The 18,795-nt window shown below is 38.9% G+C and overlaps 1 protein-coding gene across 1 annotated transcript in view; it reads right to left on the bottom strand.

Annotated features, from left to right (window-relative positions):
• Nucleotides 1-2,407: 2,407 nt before the first annotated feature.
• The window catches only part of LOC101109476 (zinc finger protein 665-like), a 43,255-nt gene continuing 26,867 nt past the window's right edge, over nt 2,408-18,795 (bottom strand). The window contains exons 7-9 of the mRNA XM_060397854.1: nt 14,310-14,447; nt 13,502-13,628; nt 2,408-7,580 (exon numbers count right to left, since the gene is read on the bottom strand). Coding sequence (XP_060253837.1) covers nt 5,986-7,580; nt 13,502-13,628; nt 14,310-14,447 — 1,860 coding nt within the window. The 3' untranslated portion in view covers nt 2,408-5,985. The remainder of the gene's footprint in view (nt 7,581-13,501; nt 13,629-14,309; nt 14,448-18,795) is intronic.

Raw genomic sequence — 18,795 nt, 5'->3', positions numbered from 1 at the left:
TTCTATCCCTCACATCTTTTCACCTTTTCTTTGTTCTTTAGGTGGAAATGGGATATTGCAGAAATTAATTTTTATTAAAACTACGATGGCCATTTAACTAGTAGCTAATATTAGGGAAAATATGAGACTGACATTTTGCTGAAAATCAGACAAAATCTAAAAATGAAAAGGGTTTTACTTGAAACCTTCACCATTCTCGGTCACTCAGCAGTCATACTGCTACAAGGACAGTAAAGACTAAGTGTTCATAGATTTAGAAGGGGCACAGGATGCATCAAATCACACAGCTCACCCTCCAGACTTCCTCTTACCATATCATTATTCACTTCTTGTATCTAAAATTCTGTCATTCGGCATAAAATTTCAGTCTATCCAAAGCCATTCTTGAAGTAGAAGACAGGGTTCAGTCACTCATTCATGTCTGACTCTTTACAACCCCATGGACTGCAGCACATCAGGCTTCCCTGTCCTTCACCAACTCCTGGAGCTTGCTCAAGCTCATGTCTATTGAGTCAAGTGATGCCATCCAACCATCCCATCCTCTGTCGTCCGCTTTTCCTTTTGCCTTTCCAGCACCAGGGTCTTTTCCAATGATAGTTCTTTGCATCAGGTGGCCAAAATATTGGAGTTTCAGCTTCAGTCCTTCCAATGAATATTCAGGACTGATTTCCTTTAGGATGGACTGGTTGGATCTCCTTGCAGTCCCAGGGACTCTCAAGAGTCTTCTCCAACACCACAGTTCAAAAGCACCAATTCTTCTGCACTCAGCCTTCTTTATGGTACAACTCTCACATCCACACATGACTACTAGAGAAACCTTAGCTCTGACTAGATGAACCTTTGTCCTCAAAGTAATGTCTATGGTTTTTAATATGTTATCTAGGTTTGTCAAAGCTTTTCTTCCAAGGAGCTAGAGCCATTTAATTTCATGACAGCAGTCACCATCTGCAGTGATTTTGGAGCCCAAGAAAATAAAGACAGGGTTACATGAAGCAAATAAAAGCTTTGAAAGCTTCCATTTAAACTTGAAACATGCCTCTCCACTCATACCAATTGGCCCAGGAACTCAAGAAAAACAAGCTTGCATGAAATGGGCAAAAAAAAGTGCAAATCCTCTCAAGTGAAAGGGAGGGTTGCCTTAGTCTAGCGACCAAACTTGGTATCAAAGGGCAGACATATATGATCTCACAGGTTGATAAATGGCTGTACATAATATTACTATATATGAATAACTGCAGCATCTATCAGAAGTGACTTTTCCCTTCATTTACACTAAGTAAAATTACTGATATTAGATAAAATAGGGACTATCACTACAGACCATGCAGACATGAAAAGAAAGGAACTCTTACAAAAACTCTACAAGATTATAAGATGAAATGTACTAATTCCATGAAACCCATAACCTACAACAAATCACCAATATTAAACATTATTTGAATAACTGCCTTGAACTGCAATGCAAATTTATAATTTCAAAATGCCCACCACCTAAGAAAGAAACTCAAAAGCAGAGATAGTGACTGTGAGAGCTTAATTAAACTCATCCATCATGCTCTGCACAGACCCTGCCTGGACTTTCTACATGTTCCCTCCAGCTGTGCCTTGTAGCTCCTCAAGAGTCTGTGTAATAAAGGTCTCCACTTCACTCTCCCTTGCAGTCTTTGGCAGGACTGTTGCCTAACATTCAACATTCAGGGGCTCTATAAAAGGTAATTTAACAAAGTTGCAACAATGGTATTTCACAATTCTATCAAATTTAAAAAGAATTACCAGCAATTCTATGTGATTTATTTTCAAGAAACAGAGGAAACACCTGTCAACTCAATTTATGAGGCCAGAATTACTAGGAAACAAAACTAGACAAATAGAAAAAGAGAAAGTAAATAAATAAAATCCCCCATGAAGATTCAAATCCCCCATGAAGATTCAAAAGTCCATCATAAAATATTAGCAATAGAAATGTAACAAAGATTTCATATTAAAGATAACATAAATCAAGGAATTCCCTGGTGGTCCAGGGTTAGCACTCATTGCTTTTGCTTGTGGGGACCAGGTCCAATCCCTGGTCAAGAGGCTAAGATCCTGCAAGCTATGCAGCTCACCAAAAATGATACTATAAATAAAAATCAAGATCACTTAGCAAAGATAAATACATTATTCTTGGTTGTGAACAAATTCTATGTGGAGGATATTCGGTGTCCCACAAAAAAGATTTCCTGTCACTCTTTTGCCATCTGTTCTTTCACTGAATTAAAGCTCCAAACTAATTGTTTTTATGTTTATACTGCATCTACTTTGTACCCGTCATTGCCTTTTGAGCATCCTAAGAGTCCCAAAACCCAGTAACCCCCTGCTATAAAACAGAACAAACACATTTGTCAGGAAGAAAATTCTGCTAAAGAAATGATTGAAAGTATTTTTTATTACAGCATAAAAGTAAACAACAAAACATGTCAGGTAATAGCCTAATTTGAAACTGAAATTTAACAGCATTTGGAAAATCGAGTAAATTGTTTCATTATATTATCTAGTTAACATTTCCAAAAAATTAATTAAAACTAGAGTAAAAATGGCACCCCACCCCAGTACTCTTGCTTGGGAAATCCCATGGATGGAGGAGCCTGGTAGGCTATAGTTCATGGGGTCGCGAAGAGTTGGACACAACTGAGCGACTTCCCTTTCACTTTTCACTTTCCTGCATTGGAGAAGGAAATGGCAGCCTACTCCAGTGTTCTTGCCTGGAGAATCCCAGAGACGGGGGAGCCTGGTGGGCTGCAGTCTATGGGGTCGCAACAGAGTCGGACACGACTGACGCGACTTAGCAGCAACAGCAGAGTAAAAATATCCCCAGTTTATTTAAATAGTATTTTACAAGTATTTTCCAGAACCATATTGAACGTGTGCTGTAGAAAACAAATGTAATAAATTATTAGCAAGACAAAAAGTGTAATTTTCCAAGCCAATTAAGTCAGGAGGTTCAGGAGTAAGCAATTCGGTGTTTTGCTCCCCCCCCCCAAAGTAGAGAAGTTTAGCTTTATTGCTTTCCCAAGCAAAGGGGCCACAGTGGGCTAATGCCTTCAATACTGTGTCTTTCAAACAAGAGGAGGTAGGGAGGAGTTTTATAGCAATGGATCAAAATGGGTGTGGTCAGCTCGCGGACACTTCTTTGATTGGCTGGGGCTGAGGTAAGCGGGAGTCAGCATCAACCTTCTGGCTCCACCTGCTCTGGGTTCTACACGCTGGTTGGGCAGCAGGCTTAGTGTCTCCCACCTGGTGGGGGATTCGGTGGCTGGAGCCTGGACTTACTGAGGCTCAGGTTCTTTGTGTTTCACCGCAGAAGGAACTCAGCAAAGTGACAGGCAAGGAAGGAATAGACTTACTAACATAGGATACTTGTGAGGCACACTAGTTGGCAGTTGAGAGGGGTCTGCTTCAGTGAAGTTTTATGAAGTCTAATCCCATTAAAATTTTTTTTTCGGCTTATGGGCTCTTAGTTTAACCATGGATTGAACCTGTCAGCTTGGCAGTGCAAGTAGAGTCCTAACCACTGGACTGCCAGGGAATTTCCCTTGATTTCATTTTTGATGTTTGACTATTGACACTTTTCAATGTTCAGGAAGAACTTTTTCTTTTTCAGCCTTTCGGAACAAACTAGCTTTTCGGAAAAAAAAGCCCGAGTGCTCCTTTGAGACAAACTGGAAGTTCAAACTGTAAGCTTGCCCTCCATGAAGGCTCATCCCAGTAATTAAATTTTCCTCTCATCTTAACTGCTCTCCCTACAATTCCCAAGATTAAGACTCGTGTCTCATTAAACACAGAGGCAGGGACTTCCCTGGCAGTCCAGGGGTTAAGACTCTGTGCTTCCACTGTAGTGGGCACAGGTTTGATCCTTGGTTAACTAAGATCACATATGCCACATGGTACAGCAAAAAAAAAACAAAAAACAAACATCACACAGATGTAAACACCACCTATTCCCATGCAATGGAGAAAGTAACCAACATTTTCTGGGCACTGTTCCTACCACATAATCCGTCCCTAGTAACCTGTCCCTCTCCTCTCATGAATAGTCCAATCCCGTAATGTCCTTACTGCTCCGCTCACAGTCACCTAGCAGAGGATTATGTTCTGTAACTCACTGTGATCTATCCATGGATTCTGAACGTAACAAGCACGATGGGCAACAGCAATTTTACACTATTCTCTGCCCCTCCCTGACGCTGATTAATACACTACTGAATTTGGTTAATTCAGGGTCCTTGTTTTACCAGGGAATGTGGATGTGAATCAACCACATCTAATGAAGTCAGCTCCTTCATTGACTCCTTACTGACTCCTTCCCAGAGACCATCATCAAAGACCTGTAACGAAGATTAAGGTCAACAGACTTCAAACTTCAGGTTGAATGGCATAAATTGTAATGTGGCCTCTTCAAGAAAATACAATTAACAGAATATTTACAGAGTGAAGACAATTGCCAATTTATACATGTTTTCATGTCATATACAAATCATTCCATAAGTTTTAACTTATTGTGACTTGTAATGATTCTGAAGAACATAATGATCTCCCATTAATCTTAAGAGAACTGCAGACTTACTTATTCCTTTTATGGATTGGCTGACACACAGGCTAATTTAAGAATTGTGCAAAAACTTTACCTACTTCGTTACATTTGTAAGGATCATCCCCAATATGAGGCATTTTGTGATGAAACCTCAGGAAGCATTGTTTCATCAAATCCTTTCCACATTTAGTAAATCTCTTTAGTTTCTGACCTGTATGAATTGAACCATTACACCAAGGTTGGAGATACCTGATGAAAACTTTTATAACATTATATGTGAAACACTGTTCTCCAGATTAAATCTATTTCAGTGATTTTATCTTCAGGTACAAGCCTTAGCACACGGACTAGTTTGTGTGGTTTCTTTCAAAGGTATGTATTGATTAGTCTGGTGAATTGTGCAGCCTGGATAAAACCTCCGCTAGTAACTCAGTAGGGTTTCTCTTAAATGGACTCTCCCCTGTTGCCTCATACTTGAACTCAAGGTAAAGATTTTGCCACACTTGTTACATTTGTAAGGGATAATTCCAGTAACTCTCCCATCTTATGATCTTTGGGTAAAATCCTTGCCACACATATTATATTTGTGTGGTTTCTCCCCAGGATATATATTCCAATATCGAGTGATGAGTGAGCATTAATTTGGAACCTGGCCCCATTCATTACATATGTAATGTTCTGTCCAGCACAGATTATTTGATGACTGGTAGAATGTGAGGCCCAAGTAAAGGTTTTGCCCAGTCCTAGCATTTGTGAGGTAATATCTCCAGAAAGAAATCTTTGGTGAATGAATTCTTTGTCTAAAGGGCTGGTCAGACTAAACATACCTGATTTCTCTCCAGAATATTTTCAATGAAGCCTAAGATGGCAACACTTGCTAAAAACACTTCCTTAAAGTTTGTTATCAATGTGGGTTATCTGACAGTAAGGTAGGCTTCACAATACACTGACAAATTTATCAGTCATTGTATTTGTCAGGTTTCTCTCCAACATGACACATCGGTTTACCTTAAGGTTTGAATTTTGACTCAAAATTCATTGAGCCTCTAGCTCAATACATGCCTAGAGCTTCTGTCCAGTTCGAGTAGGTGAAATCACCCCTGAATATTCATTGGAAGGACTAATGTTGAAGATGAAGCTCCAGTACTCTGGCTACCTGATGCAAAGAGCTGACTGATTAGAAAAGCCGTGATGCTGGGAAAGACTGAAGGTAAAAGCAGAAGAGGGAAACAGAGGATGAGATAGTTAGACAGCATCCCTGACTCAATGGACATGAGCTTGTGCAAACCCCAGAAGACAGTGAAGGACAGGGAAGCCTGGTGTGCTGCAGCCCATGGATTTGCAAGGAGTCAGACATGACTTAGCAACTGAACAACAACAAATGTAGTGACGGCTGAGATTTAAGTAAAGGCTTTTCAACAGTCTTTACTTTTGTAAGGTTTCCCTTTTGTATGAACACTCTGATGCTTTGCCAGGTACACCTTTCGACTAAAGCAGCTGCCACACTCATTACATTTGTAAGGTTTCTCTCCAGTATGAATTCTCTGATGAATTGCAAGATTTGAATTCCGATTGAAGACCTTGCCACACTCATTACATTTGTAAGGTTTCTCTCCAGTATGAGTTCTCCGGTGAATTTCAAGGTATGAATTAAAACTGAAGACTCTACCACATATATCACACTTACATAATTTCTGTCCTGTATGGATTATCTGATGTCTCTTGAGGTTTGAGCTGTGATTAAAGATTTTGCCACAGTCTTTACATTTGTAAGGTTTTTCCCCAGTATGAATTCTCCGATGAACTGCAAGGTATGAATTTTGACCAAACACTTTCCCACAGATGTCACATTTATATGGTTTATCTCCTGAATGGATGATTTGATGCTGTATAAGGTGTGAGCCAAAATAAAAAGTTTTGCCACACTCATTACATTTGTAATGTTTCTCTCCGGTATGAATGATCTGATGACTGACGAGGGTTGATCTAATACTGAACATCTTACCACACTCATTACATTTATAAGGTTTCTCTCCGGTATGAATTCTCTGATGACTTGCAAGGTTTCCTTTTTGACTGAAAGCTTTGCCGCATTCATTACATTTGTAAGGTTTCTCTCCAGTATGAATTCTGCGATGTTTTGCAAGGTATGAATTCTGACTAAACACCTTGCCACACTCATTACATTTGTATGGTTTCTCTCCAGTATGTATTCTCTGATGAACTGTAAGGTATGAACTTTGAGTAAACACTTTTTCACATATATCACATTTATAGAAGTTCTCTTTTGTATGGATTATCTGATGTCCGGTGAGGTGCAATCCATAGTTAAGGGTTTTGTCACACTCATTCTCTGAAGTATGAATTGTTCTATGAATAACAAGGTCTGAATGTTGACTAAAGACTTTGCAACATACACCACAATTAAATATTTTCTCTTCTGTATGGATCAACTGATGCTGAGTGAGGTTTAAGCACTGATGAAAGGTTTGACCACTCTGATTACAATTGTAAGGGCTGTCCTTGTGTGCCCTCTGGTCTTGTGTCAGTACTGAAGGATGCATAAAATCATTCACACATGGATTACCAAGGTTGGACTGGATAGTAGAAGAAATTCCTTGAAGTGGTAAAAATGAGGCATTAATTTTGATACTCCTGTGAGCTTCATCAAATTCATCAATTTTCTCTTCACTTTTATAAAGCTGCAGTTCATTCCCAAAGCTTAATGGAAGTCTGTTTTCAATAGGGTGAATTCCTGTAATGCTTCTACCATGTCGCTGTCTCTTACAGGGGAGATTTTTGCCATGGGATACAGGCTTTCCTTTGTAATTTCTTTCCTCATCTCTTGGCTGAAACTCAAAGTTACATACATTTTCCTGGATTTTCCTGAGGTAAAAACCTTCAATTTTATTCCTTTTGTGTCTTCCCAGTATAACTATTTGGAATCCTTCTCCTCCATAAATGTTTGCATTTAGTTGTAATTTCTTGATCACATGCATATGAGAGATATCTAGAAGATATAAAGAACCATAAGTAATCCTATTCATTATAATTCATAAGTAAATACTTCACGTTAAATACATACTACACCAAACTAGTACTGACATAAAAAGGAGTTATGAAAATTTCCAGTCATGATATTAAAACCTTTGCAAACACAAAATGAATGATTCTTTAGTAAAGTGATCTGAGGTAATTCCACTTAATTTTACGGCACGCAATTTTCAAACAACCTACATAAAAACACTCATTGTAAAAACTTCTGTTGACTATCAAAACTGTATATTTCAACCATGACACCAAAGCACATACCAATTAGCAGTAAATATACTTACTGGTGCCTCATAACTGAGGAGAAAATATTATTATTATACTATACATATATTATACATACTTGGTAAATAGAAATGAATGCTAAAAAATCTGACAAAATATATTACAACAATAAATAATCCAAAACGAACTTATTTAATGAATAATCGCAATGAGTGGCAGTTTCAAATTCGGAAACAAATATAACAGAGAAAAAATAGCAAATGTGATAAAAGTTTTTTAAAAAACAAAATGTTCTTTGAAATACCTTCTGTAAAACTATGTACCCATGAAGCAGCATAAAAATTCTAAAAGACCACCTTCTATAAATAAAACTTAAATATTAATAAATGAAATAATCTCCATTTACATTAACAGCTATTACACAGAGCAACTCCCTACCTGTGCAGTGCCCTAAAATATCCAGGTCATTGCCTCCAAAATACATATTGCGAATTTATTTATTTAACTATGGTCATAGACAATACGGTTGAGAACAAATTGCAAGAAAAAGGAATACAATATATAATAAACAAAATGGATATAATAAACATACCTGAATATTATCTTTTTATACAAAAGCCACTTTTGATTTGTTAGTATAAAAATGCACTATTTCTGGAGTAGGAAACAGCAACCCACTCCAGTATTCTTGCCTGGAAAATTTCATGAGCAGAGGAGACTGGTGGGCTACAGTCCAAGGGGTCACAAAAGAGTTGGACATGACTTAATGACTGAGCCTGCACACACACAATGTATAATATATAATTTTTACTGTTGTAAAAATGTACTGCTGTAAAAATTTTAAAGCAAATAAAGATCTTTCTCAAAAGAAAAAAAAAGCACTATTTCTGAGAATTCCCTGGCAGTTCAGTGGTTAAAACTCAGCACTTTCACTGCCCTGGGTCCAGGTTCCATTCCTGGTTGGGAAACTTAAGATCCCATAGGCAGCATGGTGTGCCAAAAAACAAAGGACATTTCATGCCATCTAACATTACCAATTTCTTTTGAAAGTCTTGAGGAAAATAATCACAATTTTTCAAGTAAGGAAAGTGGAATCACAGATTTATGTACATGACCCCAATTGACACAGAACAGAAAGTGAGAACCACAGTATGAATTTTGATCTACAGTCTGAGACAACATATACTTAAACGTGACTGCCCACCCAAGCAGTCTAGATTACAAAATACTATAACAAATATCAGGAGTTAAGAAAGAAAACGTCAAGGAAAACACAAGAAGTGAGCTGTGTAACTACTAAGGGGATTCAGCCACCCCTTTTGAAACTGGTTTCTGAGTTATCACAGCTACACACAGTGATTTAGGTTGTGTCAGGAGAAAGCTGTTCAATACACAGAGGCGTTGTTTTTACAGTGTAAGTAAAGTGGAAGGTGGAGGGATGGTGAAAGAGTGCTGTGGAAATTAAGAAGTTTAGGATAATAACTTAAATATACTAGAAAATAAGAATCTTTCATCCACATCATGGTATCATGTAAAGAAAGATCAGAACTGAGAAACGGCTTGGGTGGAGCATAGAGTACCTATATCTACATAGCTTTTGACTGTGAATACCACAGTACAAGGGCAACTAAAATACTGACCTCAAAACAAAAGAAGAATTGGTTTAGCAACAGAATAGTTCTATACCATTTTTAACTAGGGGAATTATACTATGAGTATGGGAAAGAAACAAATGAGATTTAAACACTGTAGAAAGAAATTAACTCTCAATCTATTATACTATTTGCTATGCAATGTATCCAACTGAGTAATTTAGTGACTGTATTTCCATATATATGCTCAATATAAACATACACAGTAATCCAGGAGACTGTGCAATAATGTACTCAGCAACAAGCAGAAGAGAAAACCAGGAGAAGACCATTACAAGGAGTCTAATCTGTATACACAAATGCAGAGCAAAATAATAGGATCAACAGTATTGTAAACCTAGTTGGGTAAGCAGAGTTTATATGAGGAAACAAACAGAAAGTGCTTGACAAAGCCTGAAGATATATTCAGGATATAATATATTCCAGGATATAATCAAAACAGTTAAGTAAGTTATAAATGAAAAAAGTAACTAAAATATTAATTACCTAATATCCTTTTGCATACAAAATTTTTATGCTAGCTCTCCTTATTATTAAACATAACAGTGTTTTTTTAGCTGGCCTCTCTAAAAACTGGAAATCATATTGAATTCTTAACACACACTCTCAAAGAAAAAATCATGACTTATGTCAGCAGGCCAGTAAACCACAGGCATACATTACCCATGAGGGAACCAAGTTAAAACAAAGCAGGAAAAAAAAAAAAAGCAGAAAACAATTTGGGAAAATTCACCCAACTGGTAAAGAAGCAGCAGAGCAGCAGCACTCAAACAGATGCCTGTCCAGAAAACACTAAACCGAAAAATGTAGGAAAGTTCATGACAATTTCCTGGCCTTTGACTCCCCTCCTCCTCCTTACACTGCATTGAGAATGAACTGGCACAAGCCTCCCCATTCCCAGAGGTTCCCTCAGGTGAAAATGCTAAAAATATGACAGAAACATTCAGTAAACGAGAAATAGAAAAAAATGACCTCAACACAATAAAGGACATGTATTAATAGCCCATAGTTAACATCATATTCAATGTGTAATGACTTAAAACTTTTCCCCTAACATCAGGAACTAGACAAGGATACTTGTACTACCGCTAAAAAAAGAAATTACTAGAATTTCTAGCAAGAACACAAACGTAGCAAAAACACATAAAACAATCCCAATAGAAAAAACAAGAAAAACATCTCTGTTGACAAATGAAATATAAGAAACCCTGGAGAATTCCCTGGCAGTCAAAATATGGTTAGGACTCCAGGCTTCCACTGCCAGGATCGATCCCTGGTGGGGAATCTAGAATTCCACATGGTGCATGTTGTGGCAAAAATAAAATAAATAAAAAGCTCTGAAGGTTCTGGAAAAAAAAACTGATAAAAATAATGAACTCAGAAAAATGACAATATACAAAAATCAATACTATTTCCCTACTTTAACAATAAAAAATCAAAAATTAAATTCAGAAAATTCCATTTACGATACCATTAAAAAAATAAAGTGTTCAGCAAAACCATACAGAAGAATGGAAAGATGCACTATGAACTGAAAACACAGCTGAAAAATATCTGAAAAGTCAAATTAATGCAGACATCCCAAGTTCAATGGATTAGAAGTAAATATGATCAGGGTGTAAATACTACCCTGAAGTGATCAACAGAGTCAACCCAATCCCCAATAAAATCCCAACAGTGTGTCTTGAAGAAACAGATACATCCTAAGAGCCAAATGCAATCTCAAAAGACACTCAATAGCAAAACCAAGATTGAAAAGAAGAAAGTTGGAAGTTTCACAATTATTTCAAAATTCTTAGAAACCTAAACTAATCCAAGTAGTGTGGTATGAGCATAAAGAGAGAGAGACCAGTAGTATATAACACAGAGACATGAGAAATAAACTCTAGTGTATGTGGTCCAATGACGTTCCACAATGGGTGAGGACCACTCAATGGGGACCAGACAGTCTATTAAACAAAAAACAAATTACAGTTCAGACTCAAAGTATCACTCCACTTTATAAGTTCTCTGATTTATATGTTTCAAAATTAGCTGTTGATGTACAAAGAACAATGGCGCACAGGTGAACAAAAGACGGCATTAACAACAGTTTACACAATAGCCTCAAAATATAAGCATGTGAACTTGGACAATGTTATCCTGAGAAAAAATTCCTATACCATTTACTGAGAATGAAAGGGGATGGTCACAGCACATGTGAACATCACTGTCACAATGCCACTGAGACAGGCTTTTGTGACATTGCTCAAAATAGAAAAACACCCAGAAAGATTTCAGTCAGGTTCTGGTGATATTTCCTATTTTGTATCATAGAATATGCAGACCACTTTACTACAGGGTGGTGAATTTCTATATAGCACGAAAATATTACAATGCATGAGGGATAGTATTTTCCATCAAATTTATCTGTTACCCAGTAACAGAGAGTCCACCAGAAAGTACTGATTAACTGAGGGTGAATTATCACAGCAGAATCTGAATATAATTTCAGAGCGTAGGACTATGTATTTCACAAACAAATTTCAGAGGCAAAATCACACACAAAGTTACAAGAGTATGATATGAGGAAGAGAATACATCCCCAGACTAGATAGAACACTACAGGGGTGAAAAATATATGAGACATGTGTGTCATACATCACAGGATCTTCAGACGGAACAATGTGCTCCTGCCACCGACACCAAACTAAGAGCCCAAAAGACACACAAACGCTCATTAGGACTGGGGATCAAAGACAGCATGACTGTGTCTACTGTCTTTAGTTTTCCTGCAAAATAATTACAGGAAACAGAATGCATCACCCTGTTACACAAGCCTGAAGAGTGTGGCCAAGGCAGAAGAGAAGGAATAGAAGAGGGATCCAAACAAGCAGACAGGACGAGAGACAGCTGCATGCAGATTCTGGGGTGCCAAATGCAATCAGAGAGCAGCCAGTGCTTTCCCCCTTCTGACGAAGTCTTCTAAAAACATCAAATGGAGATGGAATGAGCAAGGGTTCAGGGACTATTGTCTGCAGGTATCAGCTCTTATCTCTGTGGACTGGGAACTGGACTCCCAATGGAGTGAAGCTGAGGAGAGATGAGGGACTAAGATGTCCCTTTAAAAGTCCACCTCATGCTCCTCTAAGGCAAGCAACAGGAGTTCACAAGAGTCAGATGGCAGAGCACTGCAGATCATGATAGAAGCTCTGCCTTTGTCCCTGGTGGGGATGTGGCACCACTAGAGGTAAAAGAATACATTTTACATGTGGAAAGACAAGAGGGATAGGTTACAGAGAAGAAAAATTTCCTCTGAGCTCACATAGTAAGTAAATGTTTGTACTTCCTATAGAATTCTCTGACAAGGGGAAAGTCTGTAAACACTATTAATAGTGAGGCTCCCCTGGACCCTTTTGAGACCTGAACTGTGTTCACCCTTTGATACACTGCCAAAGGCATTCACCTCACTCTCCATTGACCAGGGTTCTTTGTCTTGTTACAAAGTGGGTAAAATATTCAGGTAAGAAACAGAAATACCTCCACATAAGAGGAAAGACACATGATTTGCTGTGGCTTTGCCAGAATCCTAGTCCCTTGCTCAACTGAGGATTGATGGGAATACAGAGAGGAATAGAAAAATATTTTCAAAATTCACCTGCTGTTTACCTCCTTCTGAATATAGAGGTAACAGTATAATGTGAAGAAACATAGCTCTTTTCCTAAAACTCCTGAATCAAAAGCACATGGGTAGGAAACAGGAAAATGGGTATGTTAAAAGTTTTCCATTGAGCTTTACAACTACAAAAGCTCTGTAACAACTCCTGATGTATCATGAAGTGGGCAGATCGTCAGAGGAAAAGGTAGATTTAAACTCCTGAGGCTGCGTCCTAAAGCTCTTCATGTCTGAATCAACAGGGATTTCAGATCAGTCAAGTAAAACCAGGGCTCCCAAGAGGCACACAGTGGGAAATGCAGAGATACCCCAGGGCAGATCCCAACTTCAAAGGGAAGTGATCCTCACCCAAGGAGACTAGGTTCCTGAGGGTCTCCACCATCACGTCCCTGTACAAAGCCCTCTGAGCAGGGTCCAGGCATTCCCACTCCTCCTGAGTGAACTCTATGGCCACATCCTTGAAGGTCAACTGTGCCTGAAATGAAAACACATTTCACCAAGGGGCCATGAGGAGAGTTCTTATTTTCACACAAAAGGAGAAGAGAAGGGAAAGGATCAAGTTTAAGTATGTTTTCCGACAGATCCATGGAAAGCTATTTGGAGGAAATTATGGGTCTCTTAATTTTAATTCCTTTTGCTTTTACACAGAGATTATGATAAGCTGTAATCAACATGGATTTTTCATTTTTGTGGACAATACATGAAATACATGTAAGGAAGATTCAACAACGTGTTGTTCCTCCAGAAGTGTTAGACTATGTTTCACACACTGACTGCTATTCAATATCTAGATGAGCTACACTATGAGTGGTGGCATCAGAAATGACAAAGTCAACAGTGCCATAAAAAAGGGTCAAAATCTTAAACTATGATCATAAGAACAACAGCAATGACTAAAAGTGTTCAAATCCTTTAAAGATGCTATCCAATATTCTAAATGCTTTACGGCTATGAAATTTTTTAATCAACATCATAGTGCAGTAGAGAAAGACACATGCTGTTCTACAGAGACAAGTATCAGAGACATTTGGAGAAACTCAACTTAGTTTAAGAAGCTGAGAAATGATACAGCAAGAACCTCAATTAAAGAGAATGCAGTCTTAAACTTAAAGAAGCAAAAACTGAAGTAATAGAAGAGCTGCTACTGCTAACTCACTTTAGTCGTGTCCGACTCTGTGCGACCCCATAGACGGCAGCCCACCAGGCTCCCCAGTCCCTGGGATTCTCCAGGCAAGCACACTGGAGTGGGTTGCCATTTCCTTCTCCAATGAATCAAAGTGAAAAGTGAAAGTGAAGTCGCTCAGTTGTGTGCAACCCTCAGCGACTCCATGGACTGCAGCCTTCCAGGCTCCTCCGTCCATGGGATTTTCCAGGCAAGAGTACTGGAGTGGGGTGCCATTGCCTTCTCCGAAGAGCATTAAGGCTAAAAAAAAAGAACAGCATTAGAAGCACACTGACAGACGGTTCCCTGAGACTACTTGAAATAAGTTCAAAGTGAACAACACAGAAAGCAATAAAAGATCATTACAGCTATGGGCACACAAATACATACACATAACATGTTAGTAATCTTAGTACTATTTGAACCATGAACAAGAGAGTGTAGAAAAAATGCAGGGTCACGGAGTATATTTATACTTTCAACTATAATATAGTACACAGTTATAAAATCATGATGTTTTTTATGAAAACCATGGACTTCTAGATTTATGAACTCATGGACACACATGTAAATGTAGAAATAACTGAAATGACAGAAGGTGTCTCTGGACATATTTGTGCGTGATTTTTTTCATCATTGTTCTCATTCATTTAAATTTCAGGATTTTTGGAAGAATGAAATAGCATCAATTGTACCAAATGGTAGTAACATGAAAAAAAACAGGATCCCTTTACTGCAATCTCTATGGAACACCTATATATAAAGACAATGAAAACCCTAACATTGACAAAGTTATGTATTAACAAATGCAGAGTTTATATCTGCATTCCACTCATAAAACACTGAGTCAAACTTAGAAAAGCTGTTACTATTATACATTAAGAGATGAAGAAAAAAATGATCACAAAGCAAAGCTAAAAACTACTTAAAGAATTAAATATCACAACTATAAAGAAAATGGAAAAAAATACATTGTAATTAAGAAAGACTATTTCACCAAATCTCATGATCAAAAGGAAACTGAATGCATTCCCTCTGAAGTTACAGTGGACTGTACAAGGGATGACAGAGGATGAGATGGCTGGATGGCATCACCAACTGGATGGACATGAGTTTGAGCAAGCTCTGGGAGTTGGTGATGGACAGGGAAGCCTGGTGTGCTGCAGTCCATGGGGTCACAAAGAGTCCGACATGACTGAGCCACAGAACTGAACTGAACTGAAAGCATGAGAGATAGGAGAGGAAAAAAACTGCCCAAGGAAGTAAAAGATTTGCTCACTGAAAATTACTAAAGTTTACTAAGAGAAATCTGAGGACATAAGTAAATAAAAAGACACTCTGTACTCATGAATTGGAAGATTTAATATTCTTAAAATGACTTTATTACTGAAAGTGTTAAATTCTAATGGAATCCCTGTCAAAATCAAAGGCAATTTTTGCTGTTAAAAAAAAAAATTACAATTCACAAGGAACCTCAAGGGACCCCCAAACAGCCAAAATATTCTTGAAACAGAAGATGGAGGCTGTCATTTTCACAATTTAAAACATATTACAAAGTAATCAAGATGATGTTGTAATGGCATAAGCCCAGATACATAACCCACTGGAACAGATTCAGTTCAGTTCAGTTACTCAGTAGTGTCTGACTCTTTGCAACCCATGAATCGTAGCACATCAGGCCTCGCTGTTGATCACCAACTCCCGGAGTCCACCCAAACTCATGTCCATCGAGTCGGTGATGCCATCCAGCCATCTCATCCTCTGTCGTCCCCTTCTCCTCCTGCCCCCAATCCCTCCCAGCATCAGGGTCTTTTCCAATGAGTCAAGTCTTCACATGAGGTGACCAAAGTATTGGAGTTTCAGCTTCAGCATCAGTCCTTCCAAAGAACACCCAGGACTGATCTCCTTTAGGATAGACTGGTTGGATCTCCTTGCAGTCCAAGGGACTCTCAAGAGTTTTCTCCAACACCACAGTTCAAAAGCATCAATTCTTCGGTGTTCAGCTTTCTTCATAGTCCAACTCTCACATCCATATATGACCACTGGAAAAACCATAGACTTTATTAGCTTTTTGTGTAAAGCAAAGAATATAGCCTCTTCTCTCCTCTGTTTTTTTTCACTACATTATTCTTCTCTAATCTCTCTTTAAATCTCTAATTAATCTCTCTTTAATCGCTGACTCTGTCCCCACTTCAAATTCCCTGGATCCACCGGGGCTGGACCCCGGGACCACAGTTCAAAAGCATCAATTCTTCAGCACTCAGCTTTCTTCACAGTCCAACTCTCACATCCATACATGACCACTGGAAAAACCATAGCCTTGACTAGATGGACCTTTGTTGGCAAAGTAATGTCTCTGCTTTTCAATATGCTATCTAGGTTGGTCATAACTTTTCTTCCAAGGAGTAAGCATCTTTTAATTTCATGGCTGCAGTCACCATCTGCAGTGATTATGGAGCCCAGAAAAATAAAGTCTGCCACTGTTTCCACTGTTTCCCATCTATTTCCCATGAAGTGATAGGACCAGATGCCATGATCTTCATTTTCTGAATGTTAAGCTTTAAGCCAACTTTTTCACTCTCCACTTTCACTTTCATCAAGAGGCTTTTTAGTTCCTTTTCACTTTCTGCCATAAGGGTGGTGTCATCTGCATATCTGAGGTTATTGATATTTCTCCCGGCAATCTTGATTCCAGCTTGTGCTTCTTTCAGCCCAGCGTTTCTCATGATATACTCTACATGTAAGTTAAATAAGCAAGGTGACAATATACAGCCTTGACGTACTCCTTTTCCTATTTGGAACCAGTCTGTTGTTCCATGTCCAGTGGAACAGATTAGAGTACCAGAAATAATTCAGTGAATATGATATACAATGTACAGACAAAGGTGCAAAGACTGCACAAAGGGCAAAGGACAGTCTTGATAATAAATGATACAGAACAACTATATACAACCCAGCAAAAGAATGAAGATGGAACCTTACTTGTAACAAAGGTAAAATCTTCTATATCACAGGATACAATCCACCAAGTGCAGAGACAACCTCTGAGGAATAGAGGTGACAAAAGTGATTTAAAGAATGTCGAGTTGTCAGAGATTTTGATTGATTTCATAGGTCAAATTCAAAAATGGAATAAAATATTCCCTGGCAGTCCAGTGGTTATGACTTGTGCTTTCACTGTCACGGATTTAGGTTCAAACCCTGGTTGGGGAACTAAGATAGTACAAGCCAACATGTGGCACAGTCAAAAAAAAAAAAAGGAATCAATCTCCTTATATCACTGATGTCTTTCTCTGAACTTTCCCTTCCATTTGCAACTATTAAGATTTGAAGTCAATAGAGAACAAACATATGGTTCCCAAGGGGGAAGAATGGGGAAGGGATAGTCAGGGAGTTTGGGATGGACATGCACACACTGCTGTATTTAAAATAAATAAACAACAAGGTCCTCGTATAGCACGTGGAACTCTGCCCAATATTATATGAGAGTCTGGATGGGAGGGGAGTTTGGGGGAGAATGGATACATGTGTATATATGGTTGAGTCCCTTTTCCTTCCAGGTAAAACTATCATAACCCTGTTAATCAGCTCTACTCCAATATAAAATGGCTAAAAAAAAAAAGACTTGAAGTCAATGACTCATTCATTTAGCTTCAAATGCCTTAGAAAAAGTATGAATTACCTTCATTGGTCAGTTTTCCAGATTTTATCAGATACCATGCATATTAATGTTCAACTTCTTTATCCTGGTTGACAGAGATCAGATAGCACATCCAGATGGGCCCTAAGCAATCCCTGCTGCCCAAGAGCACTGAGACCCCATCTCCAACCTGTGGGTGAGAAATCCTGCCCAGGATGATGCCCAGGGGAGCTTCCTCACAAGGACCAGGTCACCGGGTCATGGGGAGACGGGATCTAAGTGGAGATGACAGGCCCTGAGGGAAGGCCCTGGGTGAGTGTGCATATATAGGAGTCAGACAGGATACTCCAGAGTCTGACACGATTAGTGAGTCCGGAGAAGAGCATTTCCGGAAGAACAAACTGAGAATCCACCAAGGATATGACTTTACCTGAGAAAAAGCCATGCCTGACTTCAGTTCTTTCCTCTTCCTCCTCTTCTATGCTCTTCCTTGGGCAAAGTAAGTCTTTTGAAGTCAACCTTGAAAGTTGCAAAACTGCTGTTAGAATCCATATCTTCTCTCTCTGTGCCCCAACCACACACATACACAAAGATCTCATCAGGTGGAAAAGTGTCTTTGGCTGCCCATTGTCACAGGAGAGACCAGAGACCAACACGGGACTTTCCCACACTTGCCCTCGGATCACACTCCCCTCCTGGTGAGGCCTCATGTACACAGCAGCAGGGGCACCTCCGCTGACCCCACGATCCCCTTCAGGTCACACAGCAGGCCCTGGTCCAGCCCCACTCAGAACAGAGCCCCTTCTCTGAGCCCAGATCTCAGCCCTCAGGACTGGGAGG

The sequence above is a fragment of the Ovis aries genome, chromosome 14, assembly GCF_016772045.2.
Source record: "Ovis aries strain OAR_USU_Benz2616 breed Rambouillet chromosome 14, ARS-UI_Ramb_v3.0, whole genome shotgun sequence".
Classification (NCBI taxonomy): domain Eukaryota; kingdom Metazoa; phylum Chordata; class Mammalia; order Artiodactyla; family Bovidae; genus Ovis; species Ovis aries.
Note: the sequence above shows the minus strand (reverse complement) of the source record. Positions and strands in the feature narration are given on the sequence as shown.